Source organism: Xylocopa sonorina, chromosome 7, assembly GCF_050948175.1.
Source record: "Xylocopa sonorina isolate GNS202 chromosome 7, iyXylSono1_principal, whole genome shotgun sequence".
NCBI classification, from domain to species: Eukaryota; Metazoa; Arthropoda; class Insecta; order Hymenoptera; family Apidae; genus Xylocopa; species Xylocopa sonorina.
This window is the reverse complement of record NC_135199.1, coordinates 13,702,119-13,723,089: the sequence shown is the minus strand read 5'-3', so window position 1 is coordinate 13,723,089 and position 20,971 is coordinate 13,702,119. Positions and strand designations below refer to the sequence as shown.

Genomic DNA, 20,971 nt, shown 5'->3' with positions numbered 1-20,971 from the left:
CGAGACAGATGATACCGGCCCCACTTTGGAACACGTGGCGCCATCTCTGTGAAAAGTGCTCAAACTGCTCGCACCGCGTTATCGACAGCGAAGTAAACTACTTACCGACTAGTGGCGCCATCTCTGTGGCGAGCCCGGAAACTATTCGACGAGTAGTTTTAGCACTCGCCACAGAGATGGCGCCACCAGCCGGTAAGTAGTTTACTTCGCTGCCGATAACGCGGTGCGAGCAGTTTGAGCACTTTTCACAGAGATGGCGCCACGGGTTTCAGAGTGGAGCCGGTATCATCCGTCTCGCTCTTCCTTACAGCATCGGACTCTCTCTTACCTCTTAAAAGATTCATCTTTCGATGCACGCGGACGGTTCGTAGGTTATGTGAACATGTATAAACAGTGCAGTTTTAAGAAGGTGCTATCATTTTAATTATCTACTTACACTTCGACATGCAACATGCAAATATCTAGCATTCGATTTTGGTTATTTCAATTACGTACGAGCGGTTTATGTCGTAATCCAAGACTACGACAATTCAGGGAAAATATTTTGTGCAGAAGTATTCAGTTTGAGGCGGATCCAAAAGTTTTGGCACTTCGGGATAAGTTGCTCTATTGCGATTACCTGGATTTAAAAAATGTAATTGCGAAACAGCAGGAATATAAGAACAGATTGAAAGAAAATTTTCAATCCGTAAAAAAAGTGGATTACGAAAAGGTTGCCGAACAGTCTGTATTTAGCGTTGCTTTAGGAAACCAAACGAAGCAGAGGGGCGAGACGGACTGTGCCAGAACAGGAGTCGAAGAGGATGACCACGATACAAACGGGGATGCTGAGGAACGAAAGCCTTTACATATGCCGTACGCAATGGTAGATTCGTACCAAGTAATCGACGATTCGGGACAAGAGAGTACTAAAGATCTGAATACGGATTTACTGAATACGAAATACAAAGATTTATACGAGAAATACTTGGAGATGAGAAAGAACCGCCTGAGCGGCGAAAGCAGTATCGACGCTGAACAGTTTGAAAATTATATGTCCAATGGCAATGCGCCGCTAGGAGAGTTATGGAAAATTCCGTACGACTGGATGTGCGATTACGAACAATTTGACGATACTTTAATCGACGTCGATTGGTATAAATATTATGGTACACCGGATGTTAATTCAGAAGTAAGCTGTATTCCGTGCGGCGGATGCGGTGCTTTAATGCATTGTAAAGATCCAGCTATTCCTGGATATTTGCCATCGGAATTATTTCTACATAAAAGCAACGAAGATCTGAAATCGATGATATGTCAGAGATGTCATTTCTTAAAATTTTACAATGCCGCTTTAGAAGTGAAAGTGTCGATAGACGATTATCCAAATTTGTTAAGCGTAATTAAACGTAAAAAATGTGCTATCATTTTAATAGTCGACTTGACCGATTTCCCTTGTAGCATTTGGCCTGGTCTGAGAGGTATTATGCATCCTTTTACTCCTATTTTTCTCGTGGGAAACAAAATCGACTTGCTACCAAGGGACAGCCCCGATTTTTTTGACCACATTAAACAGCTGTTGGTAGATACGGTAGTGGATGTAACAAACGTGAAAAGAGAAAATATTACCCACGTACAACTCGTATCTGCAAAAACTGGTTACGGTATAGAGGAACTTATAAACAAGTTGCAGTATAAGTGGCGGCACAAAGGTTATTGTCGTTTTTCACCAATTTTTCATACTCTACACGCTTTCTAATGGTAAACATTTTAGGCGATGTTTATTTAATCGGCTGTACAAACGTTGGAAAGTCTTCTTTGTTCAATGTTTTATTAAACTCGGATTATTGCAAAGTACAAGCCATTGATCTTGTACAACGCGCGACAGTATCTGGTTGGCCAGGCACAACGTTGAATTTATTAAAATTTCCAATCTTGAACCCTACTGAAAAGAAAATTAGATTAAGAATACAAAGACTTAGGAAAGAGCAATTCTATCGAAGGGAACTATTAAAATATAGGGATTATCAGTTTAGCAGAACGGGGAACATGAAATTTGCGACGCTCGAAGGTGAAGTCGATGCATAACTTTTTCGTTCTACGCATAGTTTCCCACAGTTATATTATTTTCTATTCTTTCCTCACCTAGATCACGTTGGTAGAACGTATAGTGGGAATTCGCTGAAAGATGAAGAGAGCGATCCTTTCTCTGAAAAATCGCACAAGTTCATGTTGAGAAAGCCTGTTTTAGACGAATCTAGCCCGGAATACGAACATAGTCGTTGGTGTTACGATACTCCTGGTACTATTCAGAGAGATCAAATACTAGATCTATTAACGACAGATGAACTGTTGCTGACGCTACCGCAACAAATTATCTCACCTAGGACGTTCATAATGAGACCGAGCGAAACCATGTTCGTGGCTGGTATGGGAAGATTAGATTATCTGGAGGGAGAATATTTTATTCGGTAGTTTATTCGTATAACGTAGAACAGTCGCGAATCTCAATCGAGCGAACTCGAGATTTTCTCTCTCTTTTAATCACTATCGAACAGATGCACCCTATTCACGAGTAACCAGCTACCCGTGACGATGTGTTATACCGCCGATGCGGACGAGGTATACGATCGATTGTTGGAAACCGAAGCTTTCGTCGTGCCCAAAAACGATCCAGAACGATTGAAAGTATGGCCAAGATTGGAATCAAAAGAGATGAAAGTAACTGGTCTAAGAGCTGTATCCGCCGCTGACGTAGTGCTTTCAAGTGCAGGTAATTAATTAAAAGTTAACGGATTATTATTCATTGATAATCGAGACGTCTGCTCGACAGGGTGGGTTGCGATTACGGCACAGAAAAACGACAACGCTTTGTTAAGAGCATGGACGCCACAGGCTCGTGGTATATATTTGAGGTCTCCGGCATTGTTGACAAAATCCGTGCATCTTTCCGGTCCGAGGATTCAAGGAACTCCGATGTATTCGTTAGGAAAACAGGTGAAAATAAAATGTTAAGCATACATATTATTCTATATATCTATCGTGTTGGTCGTTTCCATTTAGCTTGGAAAAAATTCACCACATTTTTTGTACCGTTGATCGCAAAAAGCCGTTCTGAAAAATAGAAATAAACAAATAAATCGTGAGAGACAGGTATAGTAGAGTTAGCGCGCGATAAACTTACGGATCGCCGCAACCATACCAGCGACGTTCGTCATAGTCGTGTGCGTTTGTTCGATTTTCCCTTCCACTCGATACGTTGCATGAGATATTGTTACACTGGCCAGAGAAATAGCACTTGTATCTTAAACAGACGGGACAATTGTCGAAGATGTGGAGATTACCGCAGAGAAATGGAACGCGACGTGGTCGGGACGAGTTGTCCTGACCCGTGTATCGCACGTTACACGACTCGCATCGATATCCTGCTGCACTACGAGAATATATTTACCAATTATTTTTATTATTTAGCGTGTGTCCCCTCGTGTGCGAATCCGGTACTTACGGTGCGCAAGCTTGAACTTGACCTTTAGCTTTGCTTCGATCGTGGCAAACTCTTTGTTGCCTGATAATACCTTTGACGGGTCGTTTCCTATTAGCGGGAGATTTTCGCTGAAAAAGATTCCACGAATTCGAATCGAATCGATTTAATAGATCAACCGGAGGGACTACCTTGGAATCGATTAGTTTCGGATTGATCACATAGGTGCCGTCGATGGTCGGATGATAGCTAGTCTTTACCTCTTCTATCATCGTTTTTGTCGAGACTTCGATTTTTGGCGCGATAATACCCTGTAGAGACGTTAAACATATTCTCAAGCATACACGGAACGCAACACAGCGAGCATGCGAAGAGAAAGAAAGAAAGAAAGAAAGAAAGTACAAACGGGAAAATATTTGCTCGGGTCCATGAGTAGATCGACGTCGACGCCGGCTAGCAGACGTTTACAATATGTTACCGGGTAGAGGAGATCCGCTAAACTGGTCTCGAAGCTGGCCAAAAGGATGGCCTGGTTACACGGATCGAGCCATTGTATCAATTCCGCGTAGAGAGATTCTTGTTCCAAACACCGCTGTAACTCTGTTAAAGCAGCCAGTCGTGTAAAAGTTTTCTTAAAGTTAAACTCGTTGTGAAATAATAGCGGAAAAATTGGTGATACTCTGTGAGATTCAATGGTAGAACCGAGACTGGTTATTCGTAACGCTACTTTCCCGTTAGGACACAGCCACACACCGGGACACGTCACCTGAAAAGATTTCGCGTATCCGTGAAATTCAAAACACTAGACGACGGAAAAATTGGTTATACGTACGGCGTGTAGTTCCAGTCGTATCTTTACGCAGAATCCCTTTCCCGTCATGATCGTCACGCGTTCGTTTCGTTTCATTTCGTTTCATTTCGATTCGATTCTAGTTTACTTCTGTCCTGTCGTTTCTCTCTGGAAAAGGAAAAGGTGCGGCAGCGCCACATTCCCGGGTATCGATGGTTCGTTGGCGTTTGTTGCCACGATACAGCCGTAGCAAAACATTGATATCGAATTTTCTCGAGAATCTATCGCGACCGATAGAACGGTGCGGCTTTAACTTCGGAACGGTATCCCGCTAAATTTCTCACTGGGTAAACCTCTTTGAACGTGACGTATTTTTAACTCGTTTCCGATAAAATCTGATTCCTTTTTGGGAAAACGTAACCTCGGATCGTTCGTACGAGGTATCAGAGGTACCGTGAACCAGCCGTACCTACAGCGTTGGAAAGACCGTGAAACTTTTTATGATTCTATTCAGTATATATATATATATATATATATGTGTGTGTGTATCACGTATATCGTACTCCAAGTTGACCGTTGCTGGTTTTAACGTATAAATATCTTTTGCTAGCAAAGCCGGCTGTTTCCCTTCTCGAATATCGGATACCGGAATCGCATCGTGTCGCGCGTAAAACTTACCGGCGATAAGAGCTTTCGTACGCGTGACAGGTGAAAATTTGTCGTACAACCGAAAGAACTTGTTCTCTTTTTCATACCTTTCCGTATAAAATCGCAACTTTATAGGATTCATACGTAGTATTATGCCGCGTGAAAGAAATCACGGTTCACTGAAATATTATTCGAGATTCGGTAGAATTAACGAAGATGAAAACGGTGGGAGCCAAGAGGACGGAAGGAAATAAACGAACATCGATCTTTGACAATGGGCGGACGAACGATGCTCGTTCGAGTAGCGCGTGATTTATTTTAAAATATCAGTAGAAAACGCATACACAACAAGCGGAAGACCGTGGCTAATCATCAGTTAGAAATTTCCAGCGAATACCTGAACAATTTACCTGAACGATACCTGAACACCGATTTCCAGGGAAAACAATCAAAGAGGAAAGCACTGCGTGGAGGATTAATATTGTAATAACAAGGTATAGAACTCTAGCAGCAGTCGTTTCTTCGAAGCAATGCCTCGAGGCTATACGTACAACGTATAATATTTTCTTCATTATACTTATCGATGCTTCTTTACTTATATCTCTACAAATACTGCTGCAGCAAAAATCATTCTAATAATGTTTACGCGTTTCGAAGAAAAAAACGAAACGGATAGGGCAACGGAGGAAAAATGGATACACATGGCAGTTTAAAATGTTCATACGCTAACATGTGCTACGCGGGTAGCAGAAATGTACATACGATAGAGGAGAGTGACCTAACGCCACTGTCTCGCTGATACAAATGCGCGCATGGATTACAAGTATCGTGTCAGCGATGCGACAGCGTTAAGTTCGTTGCCCTTCTCTACGTTGTTCATTACAACGTAAACTATACCTCTTGCAAAAAAAAAAAAAAAAAAAAAAAAAAGAAACAATTTGTATCGTTACATCCTACACAAGGCACACTTTTACATAGTAATAATAATTATAATAATAATAATAATGATAATGACGATGATGATGATGATGATGATGATGATGATGATGATGATGATGATGACGACGACTACGACGACGACGATGATGATGATGATAGATAGGTGGCAATGACAATGATGATGAGAACGACAACGACGATGAAGATGATAATAATAATAATAATAATAATAATGATAATAATAATAATGATAACAATAATAATGGTAATAATAGTAGGGAGTAACAACGTTGACGTTATTTTTGAATAACGTAGAGTGATACTAATAATAGCAATAATAATAATAATAATAATAATAATAATAATAATAATAATAATAATAATAATGATAGTGGAAAAAATAATTATTACAATCGTGTGAAAAAAAAGGTTCGATACCAAAGTATTCTTCGAGTACGAACAGAGTTACGAACGGCACACGTAGGTACGAGAATCGTTGCGACGAGAAACACGCGGCAGTCTTCCAAGAAGAAAACGCACACGATCGTTTGCACACGATGCGGACTAGAAGAAGATGGTACGGTTTTATTACGGAGAGAGTCGGTAGACGTAGTCACGGAGGGGAGGAAAAGAAATCTTAGCTACGATCCAGAGACGTCGAGGCGAAGCGTTTGATCTCGATCGCGCGATCACCGTTGTCCCTAAAGATGGAGAAAAAGAAAAAGAAAAAGAAAAAAAAAAACAGAGGTAGCCAGATTTAGGATAATTGGTAGGGTATCGTGTAGAGAAGAGAAAAGAGAAGGTAGAGGTAGAAATTACCTGGCCTGTTCGGTCGACTGTTCGCCGGGCGATGAGAGAGAGGTGGTCGCGTTCTCCGTCGCGTAAGTTTTCCGTCTGGCAGCATTCGCGTTCGAGGTTGGCGATTCGAAGGTTCCATTGTGATACTCGGAGGTAGAGATGGTGGTGGTTGATCTGCGCGGGGAGAAATGATCCGGGGTGCTCGGTGCTAAGAGCTCTTGGTAATATTCGACGGTCTTTGGTTCGGATAGGAGGAGGGTGGTACCGTAGGTTCTCGGTAAAGAGGATAGACCGGTGACAGGGGTTCTGTAGAGGGTTGGTGCGAGTTCCGGGGGCGAGTCGGCAGTGGCAAAGTCGGCGCTGTGATACCTCGGCCTCGACGCGGACAGATCGAAGGTCGGCGATCTGAGATGTCTTCGGATGGGATCGTACGAGCCGGAGAGAGGAGGAGAGCTCGCGAGCTCGTCGGAGTACCGGAGTCGGTCGACGGATCGATTGTAACCGGTTCTGGTTAAACCGTGGCCGCGATCGCGATGCTCTCGCGACGATTGATGGCTGTGGCCGGTGAAGGAGAACTTGCGCGGTAGCGTCGCGCTGCTCGGTAAATTGAGACCCGGCGGGGGTGCGGTAAGCGACGGTCTTCGTCTGTCGTTGAATCGCGAGTAGAAGCTACGTCTGCGTATACGATCGATCACCGACTCGGAATTGCCCTCGGTATTGCTCCTCGAGTAGAGGGAATGGGACGGGGATGTGGGCGAATGGGAGGAGTCGGGCCCTCGGGACTGACCACCGTGACCACCACCGTACTCGGCCGAGCTGATCGACCACGAATCGAAACTTTCCGGCTCGTCTATCGGGGATTCTTTCGGAACGAACGAAGCTCGGTCGGGTAGCAACGCTGGTAGTTGGCCGGTTTTCTCCGCTCGGTCCGCGTGGTTCTCGATCATCCTGACGCATTCGGTCACCTCTCTCTTCAGTTCGGCTACGTCCTTTGCGCTTAACGGCTTCTCGATAATTATCTTGTTCCCGGTGATGCTGCCGCGATGCGTCACCTTTGACACCCGATCGATCGATCGGTCCGACTTTGGAGAATCGGAACTCGGCGAGTCCTTCTTGTTAGCGGCGGCGTTGTTGTTGTTGTTGTTTCTGAACGAGTGTTGGGGTATCTTGGACAGATCGAGCTTCAGGTTGCTCCTGTTCCCTCGATGCTCGTTTCTCGAATCGTCCCCTTCTTCCTGCTGCGTCTTCGCTCGATCGGGAACCGCCGCTCCCGAACGTTTTACAACCGTTCGCGTTTCTACTCCGTTCTCTTTAGTTTTCGACTGCTCGCTCGCTTTCGTCGGTTTCTTTTTCGCTCCCTTCTCCTCCGTCGTTTTAGTGACAACCTCGGCGTCGACGTCGTTCGACTTTTTCGCGATTCTCTTAACCGCGCGCACGATCCTCTTCTTTTTGCTGCCAGCGTCCGCCGTTGGTGTAACGGAGTCGTTGCACTCCGAAGGTTCGGACATTGTACTCGTCTTCTTGATCGGCTTCTTCGGTTTTCTCTCCGCTTTCTCGTCCCGGAGCTTGCCGTTCTCCAACGCTGTTCGGGGACTGGATTTGTTTGTTTTACCCGGCGACGATCTTTTATCGACGGATTCCTTCTCCGCGTGCTCGTCGACGTCCCGAACCGTCGTTTGGATCGTCTTCTCCTTCCACTTATCCTTCGCGAGGAACGTCGCTTTATCCTGTACGTCGATCGATCCGTCTTTTACCGGAGACCTCTTGAGCGATTCGCCGGCGGAGGTAGCTTTGTCCGGTCTGTTCACGTTGCCGAGCTTGGTCGGTATTCTGCTGTTATTGTTGCTGTTGCTGTTGCTGTTGCCGTTGCCGTTGCCGTTGCCATCACCAGTAGCGACAGTGGTAACATCCTCGTCGCCGGTGTTCGTTTCTCTTGGTTTCGCGGACTTTCCCGGGCTCCTCTTCGACCCGCTCGGTAGGATCGTCCGGGAGGAATTCGAATCTCGGTGTTTCCCATCCGTGGTTTTAAACAGACCCAGAACGGAGGAGACTTTGCTCTTGGAGGAGTTTCGACCCGTGCGTGAATTGATCGATGACGGAGAGAGCTCTTCGGCGCTAACGGCTCTCTTGGCGATCGCTTGGCGTTCCGTCGAGGCAGAGGCAGACGAGCAGCAGTCGAGCGGAGGTGCGGATCGTTCTCGTCCCGTCTCGATCTCTTCCCCCGTCTCCAACCCGTTGATCGTTCCCGGCCTCGCGATTCTCCTTTTCTGCTTCGTTTGTTGATCGTTCGACCGAAGCTTCTCCAGTTTCTTTTCCAACGAATGCAAGAATCCGTTACGCGCGCAACCATCGCACGGCGAGGCGTCTCGCGTTTTCTTCGTTTCCTCTTCTTCTACCTCGACACCGGTTGAAAGAACGTCTCTCTTCAACGAGTTTATCTCGTTTTTCAGCTCCTTCTCCCTTTCCCGTTCCCGTTCCCGTTCCTTCTCCCGGTCGACGCTACATTCCCTGCTGCTCGGCGTCGGCTTGTTTTCGCTCTTCCGCCGCATGAACCGAGACTTGCGTCGCTCGTTTTCCGCCGCCTTCTGCGCGTCTTTCTCCTTCGCGTAACGGCTCTCCTCTCTAGGCGTGTCGAAGAAGTCTGGGCGTAGGAATCGCGATATCCGTCGCTGCTTCGACTTTTGCGGCTTTTCCTCGACCTTTTCCTGTTCCTCTTGTTTCTCCTGGTGATGATGGTGGTCCCTGTACCGATCGGCTCGCTCTCCAACGCCGGTTCCGAACAGCTTACCGAACAACAGCTGGGAGTCGCGCGAGTCGGCAAACGACTTTCTGCGATCGAGGAAGGTACTCGGTTCTCTGGTCAACGAGCCTGACCGCAGCCTCAGACTAGGTATACAGCTCCGTCGTTTGGACGCGGCGGTGGCGATGGTGTTCTCGCTCGAGGACGGACGACCAAGATTTCTCAGTTTCGACTCCTTGATCAGATTTTCCGCGGCCAGCAATCTGTTCTCGAACGCGGACTTGTAATCGGCCGCGTTGCCGGAGGACTCGGTCGGCGAGGAGGTCTCGTACGACTTGGTGTTGTTGGAGTCGCAGACCGAGGCGGAGGTGCAGTCCGAGTTGTCGAAGGTCTCGCTTCTGTCGGCAACCGCGTCGTCCAGCGTCTCCTCTTGGATCTTGTCCGTTCTGTAGGAACGATAGTTGGTCCGCGGGCCCCTTGGCAACGTAGAACGTAGCGGCGCCGGGTCCCTGTATTCGGTTTGCTCCGAGTTCTCCCGCGGCACCGAACTCGATCTCCTCGATCGTGATTCCCCGGTTTCCTCGTGCGAGCTTCTGCTACACAACCGTCTGGCCAAGCTCGGCGTCAACTTATCCCCTAACGATTCTTCCGTCTCTTTTCTGACTCGCGTCACCGTCGGCTCCGCCGCTTCTACGTCTTCGCGTGTTACTTTATCTGAAAACAAAATTCGAGATAACGTCTGTACGCGAACATTCTTGGACGCTCTTCTCAATCGTAGCGATTGAACGAACGGGAAACGGACAAGATATACTCTGACTTGCTCGGTATTTACACTCCTTTATTTCTACGTACATGTAAACTCTCTCTCTCTCTCTCTTTTTCACGAACTCTCTCTCTCTCTCTCTCTCACACACACACTCTCTCTCACTCTCTCACTTATAAAATTCTTCCAAAAATTAACAAAAATAAATCGAATCGATGAAATCGCGTCTCGCGATCATTGCCGAACGACGAGTTACTTTGATCTTGCGCGTGCAATGTTACCGGTCCTCTCTTCGATCGGAAGACGAAAACGATAACAGGGAACGAGGAGGGGACAAGGAAAAATGTGATATGAGAAATGAAAAGAAAAGAAAAGAAAGAAAGAAAGAAAGAAAGAAAGAAAGAAAGAAAGAAAGATTAAAGGCGGCGCGGGCTGGAAATATCGAGAGCAAACTACTCGGAGTTGCACGGTTACCACTGCGATCTCTCTTTAAAAATGTAGATCGGGAGTCGAGTTAAAACAAGTAGATGGATACGTAGAGATTTGAACAGGCGTAGACGTGTCTCCAAGTATACACGAATGCAACGGATTAGCAAGGAAGACTTGATTACGTACTGTAACAGAGGCTTGCTATATCTGTAGGAAAACTAGGTTACACGTATGTATATTATGTGTGGGTTACGGTTTATTTTCCGACATTGACGATGGGATCCGCCCGAATCGTTCGAGTCGCGCGATGGGAAATGAACTCGTAAAATGAACCCGTTTCGCTATCAACGTGCGATAACATACTTGAAATAAATATACTCGTAACATCTTCAAGTGTTTCGATCATAACGCGGGAAATCTGTAAATTTCAGTCGAGGATAATGCAGTGTACATACAATAGATATTAAATACAATGTAGTAGCATTATCAAAGCATGCTGAGACAATGTAAAAGTAATAAAACGCTGTTATTTAAACTCTTAAAAACACAACAAGTATCAGCCATCTCAAACAAGGGTTAGCTCGTTCGGCTTGTGGTGTACGATTTCGCGAAATATCATTTCTCTCGACACACGCGTGGAACTCCTTCCGATACGCTATCACGGGTTTATCCTCCTCTTTCGAGAACGCGACAACGGCCAACAACCAACGACCAACGACCAAACATTAGAATTACGCTTACGATTACAGTTACGCTTCTACCATATCGCTTTCTTATTACTACTATTATTCTTACTACTAGTATCATTATCATTATTATTATCATCATCATCACCATCATAATCATCAGCATCATTGTCATCATCATCATCATCATCATCATCATCATCATCATCATCATCATCATCATCATCATCATCATCACCATCGTCGTCATTATCATTATCATTATCGTTACAGAAGCCCATTTATTCTTCTGTCCATGTATCTGTAGTTTGGACGAAAGAGTGCGTGTGTATGCCTGTGTGTGTGTGTGTGTGTGTATGCGCGCGTAAGTGTAATAAGCAACGTAAACGCGGTTGCGAACGCGTCCACTCGGTTGTTCGCGGTAGTGGTGATGGCAGTTGTAGTGGTGGTGGTGGTGGTGGTGGTGGTGCTTAGTATCGTCCTCGTTATAATATATGTAACAAGAGACGCGAATAGGATTATTAGGAAATCCGATTCGCGTAACTCGGCAATGTCCAGCGTGTAGAATCGATCGAGCGACACCCGACAAGGACAACGACGAGAGAAGGCGAAGGTTCGCCGGATAAAATTGTGGCATAGTACCTAACTTGGTTTGTCTACTGGGGATTACCGTCTGCCCGCCTACGTAGAGTCACTCGCACGGTCGCTGCAACAACCGTCAGAAAAGAACCGTCAATTACACCTATTTAGGGAATACTGATATTCGATTCCACTGCGATTTTGCAGATTATATTTTCGATAATCGAACGATGCCAGTAGATAGACCGGCATCCTTCTTTCGATCACCTCGATCAAGAATAGTATAGACGAACGTATCGAAAATATAAACTCTGAACTATCGGTCAGCGGTAGCGAACAATAATTCGTTTGATCACTGATTGAAGAGTCGACGATAGACGTGAAGTAAATGCATGAATCTTTTTAATAATTAAAGATGGATTCTATCTTGGAGAGTATAGAGAGTAAACTGAATTTCCTCGTGTATTCATGTATGTATACGGATCATGTGTGCGGTCATGCTGTCAATTTAAAGGGAGTAAAATGAATTGCGGCTACTCGTGTTAATGGGGATCGTATGTAAATCAACAACAGCATTGCAACTTGCTACTGCTACTACGTATTACGAGGTTCTATGTTAGGCAGAGTATGAGTTGCGTTCAACGAAATAATATTTGACCGATAAATCGGTCGGAAATACGGTTTATATAATTGCGGCGTAGCACGTGTCGTAGAAAGGTTCGCGGTCGGTCGACGGTCCGCTAAATGCGTCTACCATACACCACATACGTACATACATACATAGATAAATAAATATGCGTGTGTATGCAGCGTTAAAAAACGTTCAACTAAAAAAAAAAGGAAAAAAAATAAAACTGACTGGCAGCGGGAATGTATTGTTTTGCGGGAATACAGCGTGCAGGCTCATGCTCTTGCGACAAAAAAATTACAATCTATATCGTTCAAAATTCAAATAGAGCCTCGCGGAAATTATCTCGAATTCGTTTAACACCGTTTTCCGTCGACGATCCGACGATCACCGAATACGTTTACCCACCTGTGCCAAACATGTGAACCATATACATATGTACTCTAAATCAGGTTAGTAGAAAAAGTTGCAAAAACATCGTCAGGCGATAACATCGGAAAAGAAACTTGTTGGAATGGAACAAAGAGAGAGAGAGAAAGAGAGAGAGAGAGAGAGAGAGAGAGAGAGAGCAAAAGTAAACTGGAACAAGAAAGACAACTATGTATACGTATAGAGAAAGAAAGAAAAAAGAAAAAAAGAAAGAAAGACGAATGTGGGACAGAAGAAAGGTAAATATGGAGATAAAGAAAAACGTGAGGAAAGAAACGGGGGAGGAAAGAAAAAAAGAAAAAAAAAAAGAAAAAAAGATGTGCTCTGTCTATCAACGACTCGACAACAGCTAGATAGGTATTGGGAGATGCATACTGAATACCATTCAGCATTTTCTCGTATGACTTACGATTTTATCCAGTGACAAAATGGCAACGATTAATAATAAGCTTTTAAACGAGTGCAAAGTGACGTTTCAACGACGGTACGATACGAAAAATACATCTTAATCCAGTTGGTTAGAGTGAAGTAATCGATAGAAAATTTTGGCACTGGATCGAATACGAGATGGTGAACCACCTTCGCGCTCCCTTGTTCGACTCGTCGAACGATAATAGTCGACGAAAAGCGAGCGAGGAAAGAAAGAACGAAGAGCGAAGAGGGTTCACCTTTGTCGTACATAGACCATCATCTCCTTTGCAGTTTGACACGGTTGTTTCACGGTAAATTCGTAGAACAATCGCTGGACACTCTCTTACCTCTTGGCAAAGTGTTGCTGCCGATGTCGAGCACCGTTTCCCTCGAAGGCGTCCCATGGGAACCTGGACTGGTCGGAGTTCCCGGGTTCGACGAGTTCGCCAAATCTTTCCGCGAGAATATGTCACCCTCGCGGCTAAGCGAATGCCTGAATTGAGACTCCGACAGCCGCCTAGATCCATAACAAACAAGACATTCGGATGATTTCGCAGAGAGAAATTATCTTTCGCAGCTATCATTGATAACGAATGCGACTTGCTCGCATTATTGCGCATTGTGCCGAGACGAATAGATACCGAATCGGGGGAGGAGAGAGAGAGAGAGAGAGAGAGAGAGAGAGAGAGAGAGAGAGAGAGAGAGAGAGAGAGAGAGAGGGAGGGCTTGTATATAGAGTAGTAGGGTATCAGAGGTTGCTACGCGTAACGATAGACGCGACATTTCGGGGCTAGTTTATTTTTACTTCGATCAACGGTCATGCTCTAACTCGTACGTATCGAGTACGCCCGTCATAGGGTAAACAAAGGTATGAAATATGCGCGCTCTTTTTCGAATGCGTGTCCAATTGCGTTCGATGCGACGTAAAGTCGCAAATGGATGCGTCTTGGTGGGTCTTAGACGTGATATATTTTGCACTACCTTCTAAAATAATCAGCATACACTACATTGTTCTATAGTTGTTGTAACAATTGGACTCACGTAGTTACGGTCCTCGTTTCGACATATGTCTGGTAGCTTGCACAAACAAGCGTCGAATCGTTCTCATTAGGTTTCGAAAGTTTCGGATACGTAAAACAGAAGGCGAGAGGAGAGAGGGAAGAGAAGAAAACAATGTCAATGAGTTACCTCGACAGTGGTTTATTGAGACCCCAAAATGTTTGCGACGAGTTGGATCCCAATCTTCCGAATAGTCGGGAACTCGGGAAACCGGTGGTACGATTGTCGTCGACGTTCAATCTCTGAGTCAGACTTCGCACTCTCGAGAGTAGGGTGGAAAAGAGGTTCTCCGCGGTAAGCAATTCGAATCCGTCGTCGTCGTCGTCCTCGCCGGAAGACAAACTGTCCGCGTGTTCCGGTGGTTGCCTCGACGGCCGGGAACTTCTCAGTCGATGCATGTGTCGTTGCAACAGATCCTCGCTGTCCCTAAACACCGATACGCTCGTATACATCGTACCTGCGTATCTATCTATGCAGATACGATCCGAATTTACCTGTGCAGCGAAGAGAACGGGGATTCGTCCTCGCTGGCGTCCGATAATAACGAGCTCATCCTTCGAGGCCTGCCGAATCTGGACCGCGGAGCGTTCGTGCCGGTCGGTGTGCTCGTCTTGCTCTCGGGCTCGACGCTACCCGACCTGGGTGTAACGTATCCGCCGCCTTCCACGGCGATTGGAATAATGTATTCTCGTGGACTCTTTCGGATCGGCTCGGGACCAACGGTCGAACCGAGAGCACTGTCCGTATCCGAATCCGCGGTCGATTGACGCGACAACGATCCCGACCGCTGGGAAATCGATCGGACTGGCTGAGGTATCGCCGGTGGTTTCGACGGTGGCGGCGGCGACGTCGAATGTTGCGACTGCTCTTGCTCCTGCGTTTCGACCTGCGTTGCGATCTATTTTTTACCAATCAAACCATTTAAACTACACGGAGAGTGGACCTTGGAGAGTGGAGTTCCTTACCTGTATCGGTATTATTCTCTCTTTAGGTGCAATGTTCCTCGGTTTCGTTTCCGGTTCCAAGCTGGAGCTTCGGTTGGCGTGCGGCATCGCAGCCATCGCGACCGGAAAGGCCACTTCTGACCGTTGGGTTCGCAACTTTTGCGGTTGGAACGCGTCGATACGGGCTTCGACTTCGGACTTGAACGCCGCCGGAGCTGTTTCGGCTTTCGCCGATTTCGCACCCGACAAGGAGATCTCAGCCTTGCTGGTTTTCCGCGATCTAGGCAGAGTCGCGCTTTTCAGAGTGATTTCCATTTTGCTCGACATTTTCGGTTCCTCGTCGCCTTCGCGGTCGTCATCGTCACTGCCGGCATTGTCATTGTTATCGTTCCTTGCCTCGGATGCAACGGGAACCTGAAAGAACGATCGTAAATCGATGTCGCGAGAACGATAAACGTTTCGCGCGAGCAAAAAGCTTACCGCGTTGATGCGTTTGTCCGCGACGGTTGTATTCTCGTCGAACGGGAACTTGGTCTCAACGGGCGTAGATACGGAGACGGTGGCGGAACGCAGGTCGTTCGCTCCAACCGGTATCTTCAACGGTAGCTTCTTTGGCTCTTGACTCGACGGCGAATTGGGCGGCGATCCGTTCATCCTCCTCTGCACGGGCGGTTTTCCGATCGCGCCCGTTATTATGTCGACGGCACGTTTCTTCGCCTTCTCCGCCTCCTGCTCGGCACGATCTTCTTCTTCCTTCTTCTCAGCTGAGTCGCGTTCGAGCGTCTGTTTCGACTTATCGGTCGGCCTTTCGTTTCTCTTCGCATCCGGCGCGGACGAAACGTCGATGATCATCTTGGACGCGGTCGGCTTCGTAGGTGGGGGGGTGACGATCGACGAAAGGCTGGCCTTTCTCTCGAACACACGCTTCGCCCCGCCAACGTTCACGCCGGGTATAAAGATTTTCTTCGGTTTCTCGTTTTCCGTGTTCGACGCCATCTGATTGAACTTCTCCGCGGTTTCGAATATCTTGGACCGCCTCCTCTCGGTGGTTTTCACGGCCGGTTCTCGGGGAGGCTCGCTCGATAGTTCCGAATCGAGAGAGAGCGCTTTCTCTTTGAGTTTTTTAAACTCCCGTCGGGTAGCCTCGAGACTGATCGGTTCTTGCCCGACAGCGTCGTTCGACGTTTCGAAATTGGAAGACGAGGCGGACGCGGTCGGACGCTGTTCCTGATTCGGAAGGAGGCTCGCCACCTCCGAACCTTTCGACGACTCGAAGGCGTTCTCCTGCGAGGACTCGTTACGATCGGATTGCTCGTCGAGGACGACGACGTGCTCCTTCTTCTCCAACGTTTCGCAACGAGGTCCGTCCAGGTGTTGTCGCTGCGGCGTTTTACTTCGCTCTTTACTCGGTGACCTTTCGCTGCACTCTTTGATCAACTCTAAACAGGCAGCGGTTGACTCTATTTTATTCAGATCGACAGTCTTGCTGATAGGAACGGTTACGGTGGGATCCACCTCCATGGCTTCCTCCGTGATCGAGTTTGGAATCGGGGCCGAGTGATGCCTGAAAAAGATCCACGTAGAGTAGTATAGATATAGATCGACATAGAGGAGTAAATAATAGAATAATAGAAATATTACCGGGATGCGGACTTGTACATCCTGGGTTCCGATTCCTCCCTTTTCTCTTTCCTTCGGGAGCGTTCTTTCCTTTTGGCACCAGCGGCGGCGGTCTCATCCATCGAGGGGGTCGTCTCCAATTTCCTTTTCGCGTCCATCGCGATCGGCGCGGTCCTTGGCTCCTCGTCGAGCAACTCTCTCCTTATCCTCCTTCCATCGGCGCTGTTCTGATCGAATTCCATCAAGCTGCCGACAGAGTGACACCTGGTGGGTATCAAGGTATCGGAGGGCACGTTATTCGCGACATCCCCGGGCGACGGTTGTTGGTCACCGACGAGCAACTTCTCGGCGCTCGCGGACTGCGGCACCAGGGAGAGAAGGAGATCGAGCCGTACGGGGGTTTGAGCCGCCAAGTCCTCGGCGATGTCCAAACAATTCTGTTCGTAACCTTCGTTCACCCACCAATGAGTGCAAATCCTTTCGATGTCGGCCCGCCTGCCGGGGCATACGGTCAGCATGTCTTTGATAAGAGGGGAAGCGGCTGAAAGTAAGTAGTAGTAGTAGTAGTAGTAGTAGTAGTAGAGTAGTAGTAATGGTGGTGATAGTAGCTGATTGTTCGTTCGGGCAAAGGAATGGACTCCTTAGTATATAATACTTACGCGACGGTTTCTTCGGCTCGAAGTAATCGGACTGCGAGATCTGTTTGACTAATCGCTTAAAGTTAGACCCGTCGAAGGGCATGGCACCGTAAACCAGCGTGTAAAGGAGAACACCCAGACTCCAGCAGTCGACTTCGGGCCCGTGATACGGTGTGCCCCTGACGATTTCCGGACTAGCGTACAACGGGCTACCGCAGAACGTGTTCAACAGCCGTTGCTCGTCGAACACGTTCGAGAGACCAAAGTCGGCGATCTTCGCGTTTCCAACCTGATCCAGCAATATGTTTTCGAGCTTCAGGTCTCGATGGCAGATTTTGTGCTTGTGGCAATAAAAGACGGCGGTGGCGATCTGTCGAAATATTCGACGAGCCTCGTGCTCCGTCAACACCTTACGCTCGCTCAAATAGTCGTACAATTCGCCACCGGCAGCGTACTCCATCACCAGCACCATCTTTTCCCTGTTCTCGAACACTAGAAAGAAATTACCCGATCGAGATCTCAGTGTCTATGTACGTATTTCCCGATTCTCTGATCGCAACGCAGCGCTCTCCTCTACCTTCGTATATATGGATTATGTTCGGATGCTGTACGCTCGACATTATTTGTATCTCCCTCCTTATCCTAATCAGATCGGCTTCCGTCTCGATCTTGCATTTCTTTATCGTTTTTATCGCCACCTCCTGACCGGTCTCCTTGTTGATCCCCAACTGAACTTTACCGTAAGTACCTTGACCGAGCTTCTTGATGATGTCGAACCTAAAGAGAACCAAAGGACAATGGAATCGTCTTTTCTCTCCCTCTCCGCCTCTCTCTTTCTCTGATACCTCTGTTTCAATTTCCGTTTGTGATTGTGAAGTCGCACCCCGCCCGTGCTCTCCATTCCTCCCATTATATTGTGAATGCTCGCCTCGCCGACAACCATTTTTCCTGTTTCCTGTCGTCGTGGTCGTTGTGATGTTGTTGTTGTTGTTGTTGTTGCTGCTGCTGCTGCTACGTATTATCTGCAAGGGAACCGTTCGCAGTGATATGGTCGAGAAAATCGAACATGATCCGAAAGCGGCAAAGCGACGACGGATGCTCGCGCCACGCCGCGCCGGCAAAGTTTATCGGTGGTACGCTCGAGAACCGAGAACCGAGAACCGAGAAGGAAGGAAGGAAGGACAGCCGAACGAATTGCGGTGAGTTTATTTTCGGTCCCGAGACGCTGTCGGCGTGTGTCTCTCCCGCCGATCAACGTCCCGAGGCGATGCTCGCCTCCCCGACGATACGCCGCGTATCCGTTTCTTCTCTGGTAATCGGCATCCTAACCGATTCTTCAGCGGTTCTTAACGAACAGAAATTTTGTTTGAAACGAAGAGAGGGAAGGGGATCGGAGCGCAGGCAGAACACGTGCGCGTACAAAATCGGCCTCTTTTCTCTTTCTCTTTCTCGGTCTCGCTCTCGATACTCGATCGTGGTGCGTTTCGATATTTTTAGCGGGCACGTAGACCCGCCGCGTGGGTAGACCAGCTTCAGGGCTGATGTCCTAATGACTTCCATTTCCTCTATTTCTCTCTGTCTTCCCCTCGATTTCGGTGATCACCGAGCGGATGACAAGTTTTGGCAACTTCTTCGAATCGAAAGTAGATAACTCGAAGCGGCCGCGTAAACGAACGGTCTCGCGGTGTACGCGGGGCACACGCCTACCGAAAACGAAACAATTTTATTTCGATGCGATGCACGTACGTACCGAGTAGCCAGGTCACGATAAGTTTTACCTCGTATTTATAGACCGAGTCGAAAATACTACCGTCAACGAGCAAAGTCTGAAAGAACGCGAGATAAATTCGACCGAGCAATTAGAAATAAACCCGTATAAACGATCGTACGCGAAGCTAAGCTAAGCTAAGCTAAGCCAAGCCAAGCTAAGCTAAACTAACGAGTAATCGGTACATAGATACGAAGAACAAGTATCGCGAAAGTGCTCGCTCGAAGAAAACCGGTGTACGTAGAAAGTTTATTATCGGGCCACGGAGGATGTCGTTCGAATCTGACGTCATTCGGTGACTTGTATGGTATCCCGTGATTCACGTATTATTATTAAAACCCTTATCATTCCTCTACGCGACTCGCATCGCATACATGAATGAACCTCTATAACTCTCCGTCGCGGGTGATTGTACGCGTGGATCGCAATTTCTCGCGACAAAAGATTGAGTCACCAAGAATTAATAGACGGTACGGTTGGTGAATTTCATTGGTGACCATCTGGATCTGTGCTATTTCGGCCATCGGTAATCTTTCGCGATAGGTATTACGTTTTAAAGTTGGCTTGAAATTAGGAGAAGACGCGGCGTGGCCGGAAATCTGAATATTCACGATACGCGTACGATAAAAGAACGATCGAGTGGAAATTGTTTACGCGATGCGGGATTAAGAGATAAGCACATCCATCGGTTACCTTCGAAATCGTATCATCGATCGAGTTGAATAAAATGTATGTCAGTGTATACGCGCGCATGTATCGGTGCACTCTGCGATGCAACTAAAGCGCGTAGCCAGGTATGTAGGTTTCTACCGATAAAAATAGCATTCTGATATTTCGAAAAGTTCATCGGCAACATCCGCTAATCTTTTCGATCGACATCGTCAACATTTCGAACGAACGTTCCGGATAAAAAAGACTGCGGAGGTTACGCGACGTTACTATCGCGAGTTCGAGCACCACCAACAACGACCAAGACGAACGCGAAGAAGACGAAGACGACGACGACGACGACGACGACGACGACGACTACGATTACGACTACGACTACGACTACGACTACGACGACGACAAAATAAGCTTCACTTGCTCGTTGTTGAGTAACCGAAAACGCCCACGATTGAAAATCGACGTTTCTTTTTTTAACGGTCCCTTATTCAGAACAGACATTCGTTCCTCCCAAATTCATACTCGTCGATGAAACGAACGAACGAACGAACGCTTTGAATGAGAATCAACACTTGGGTACGGTCTAAAAATAGCGAGAATTTCTACCTTACAGTGAACTCTGGAGCCAAATTATCCTCTTTTGCGGCTGCTATCCGCTCCCGGGGAACTATAAGAAAAAAATACGCTATCTACTCTATTATCAAAATGATCGACTCGTTTAGAACTTGCGAATATTTCTCAAAGATCGCACACATCCTCCGTTTCCACTTCATTTTACCAGACATTTTTTACGCGACGATTACGATACCGCACACAGCTCACGCGCGCTGCCACCATCTTTATTTACTAATTTTGGACTTGAATGCCGAGAACGGGGAACGGGCAGATTACGCTGACACTAGTGCCACCTTCCGACGTCATATTCTACATGGCCATCGAGCATACTTACAGCCTCTACTAAAATTTCCTATCAATT

The 20,971-nt window shown here is 47.0% G+C and overlaps 3 protein-coding genes across 3 annotated transcripts; 1 reads left to right on the top strand and 2 right to left on the bottom strand.

Moving 5' to 3' along the window:
• Nucleotides 1–451: 451 nt before the first annotated feature.
• LOC143425421 (nitric oxide-associated protein 1) lies at nt 452–2,994 on the top strand. The gene is made up of 5 exons (XM_076898166.1): nt 452–1,691; nt 1,754–2,050; nt 2,129–2,450; nt 2,538–2,752; nt 2,813–2,994. The coding sequence occupies exons 1-5, from the start codon at nt 452–454 to the stop codon at nt 2,992–2,994; spliced, it is 2,256 nt and encodes a 751-aa protein (XP_076754281.1).
• A 44-nt stretch (nt 2,995–3,038) lies between these two features.
• On the bottom strand, nt 3,039–4,390 carry LOC143425420 (uncharacterized). The gene is made up of 6 exons (XM_076898165.1): nt 4,293–4,390; nt 3,867–4,226; nt 3,652–3,771; nt 3,507–3,591; nt 3,164–3,407; nt 3,039–3,093 (listed from the first exon to the last, which is right to left on the bottom strand). Exons 1-6 carry the CDS (start codon nt 4,365–4,367, stop codon nt 3,039–3,041), a joined length of 939 nt encoding a protein of 312 aa, XP_076754280.1. The 5' UTR covers nt 4,368–4,390.
• Nuak1 (Nuak family kinase 1) lies at nt 3,481–20,894 on the bottom strand. Its single transcript, XM_076898164.1, has 16 exons — nt 20,589–20,894; nt 18,407–18,524; nt 18,139–18,338; nt 17,583–18,053; nt 16,945–17,464; nt 15,784–16,867; nt 15,325–15,717; nt 14,854–15,245; nt 14,489–14,785; nt 14,342–14,377; nt 13,648–13,817; nt 6,657–10,089; nt 4,565–4,719; nt 3,867–4,060; nt 3,652–3,771; nt 3,481–3,591 (listed from the first exon to the last, which is right to left on the bottom strand). Exons 2-16 carry the CDS (start codon nt 18,502–18,504, stop codon nt 3,481–3,483), a joined length of 7,674 nt encoding a protein of 2,557 aa, XP_076754279.1. The 5' UTR covers nt 18,505–18,524; nt 20,589–20,894.
• Between the last annotated feature and the right edge of the window lie 77 nt (nt 20,895–20,971).

Excerpts from the sequence above, each read along its gene's own strand:
- LOC143425421 (XM_076898166.1), top strand. The coding sequence starts at position 452 with ATGCAAATATCTAGCATTCGATTTTGGTTATTTCAATTACGTACGAGC. Across the intron at positions 1,692-1,753 it reads GTATAAGTGGCGGCACAAAG|GCGATGTTTATTTAATCGGC; the intron begins GTTATTGTCGTT and ends TAAACATTTTAG. Across the intron at positions 2,451-2,537 it reads GAGGGAGAATATTTTATTCG|ATGCACCCTATTCACGAGTA; the intron begins GTAGTTTATTCG and ends ACTATCGAACAG.
- LOC143425420 (XM_076898165.1), bottom strand. The coding sequence starts at position 4,367 with ATGAAACGAAACGAACGCGTGACGATCATGACGGGAAAGGGATTCTGC. Across the intron at positions 4,227-4,292 it reads TACGACTGGAACTACACGCC|GTGACGTGTCCCGGTGTGTG; the intron begins GTACGTATAACC and ends AAATCTTTTCAG. Across the intron at positions 3,592-3,651 it reads CGAAACTAATCGATTCCAAG|CGAAAATCTCCCGCTAATAG; the intron begins GTAGTCCCTCCG and ends AATCTTTTTCAG.
- Nuak1 (XM_076898164.1), bottom strand. The coding sequence starts at position 18,504 with ATGGTTGTCGGCGAGGCGAGCATTCACAATATAATGGGAGGAATGGAG. Across the intron at positions 18,339-18,406 it reads AAACGGAAATTGAAACAGAG|GTTCGACATCATCAAGAAGC; the intron begins GTATCAGAGAAA and ends GGTTCTCTTTAG. Across the intron at positions 10,090-13,647 it reads CAGCAACACTTTGCCAAGAG|ATAAAGTAACACGCGAAGAC; the intron begins GTAAGAGAGTGT and ends TTTTGTTTTCAG.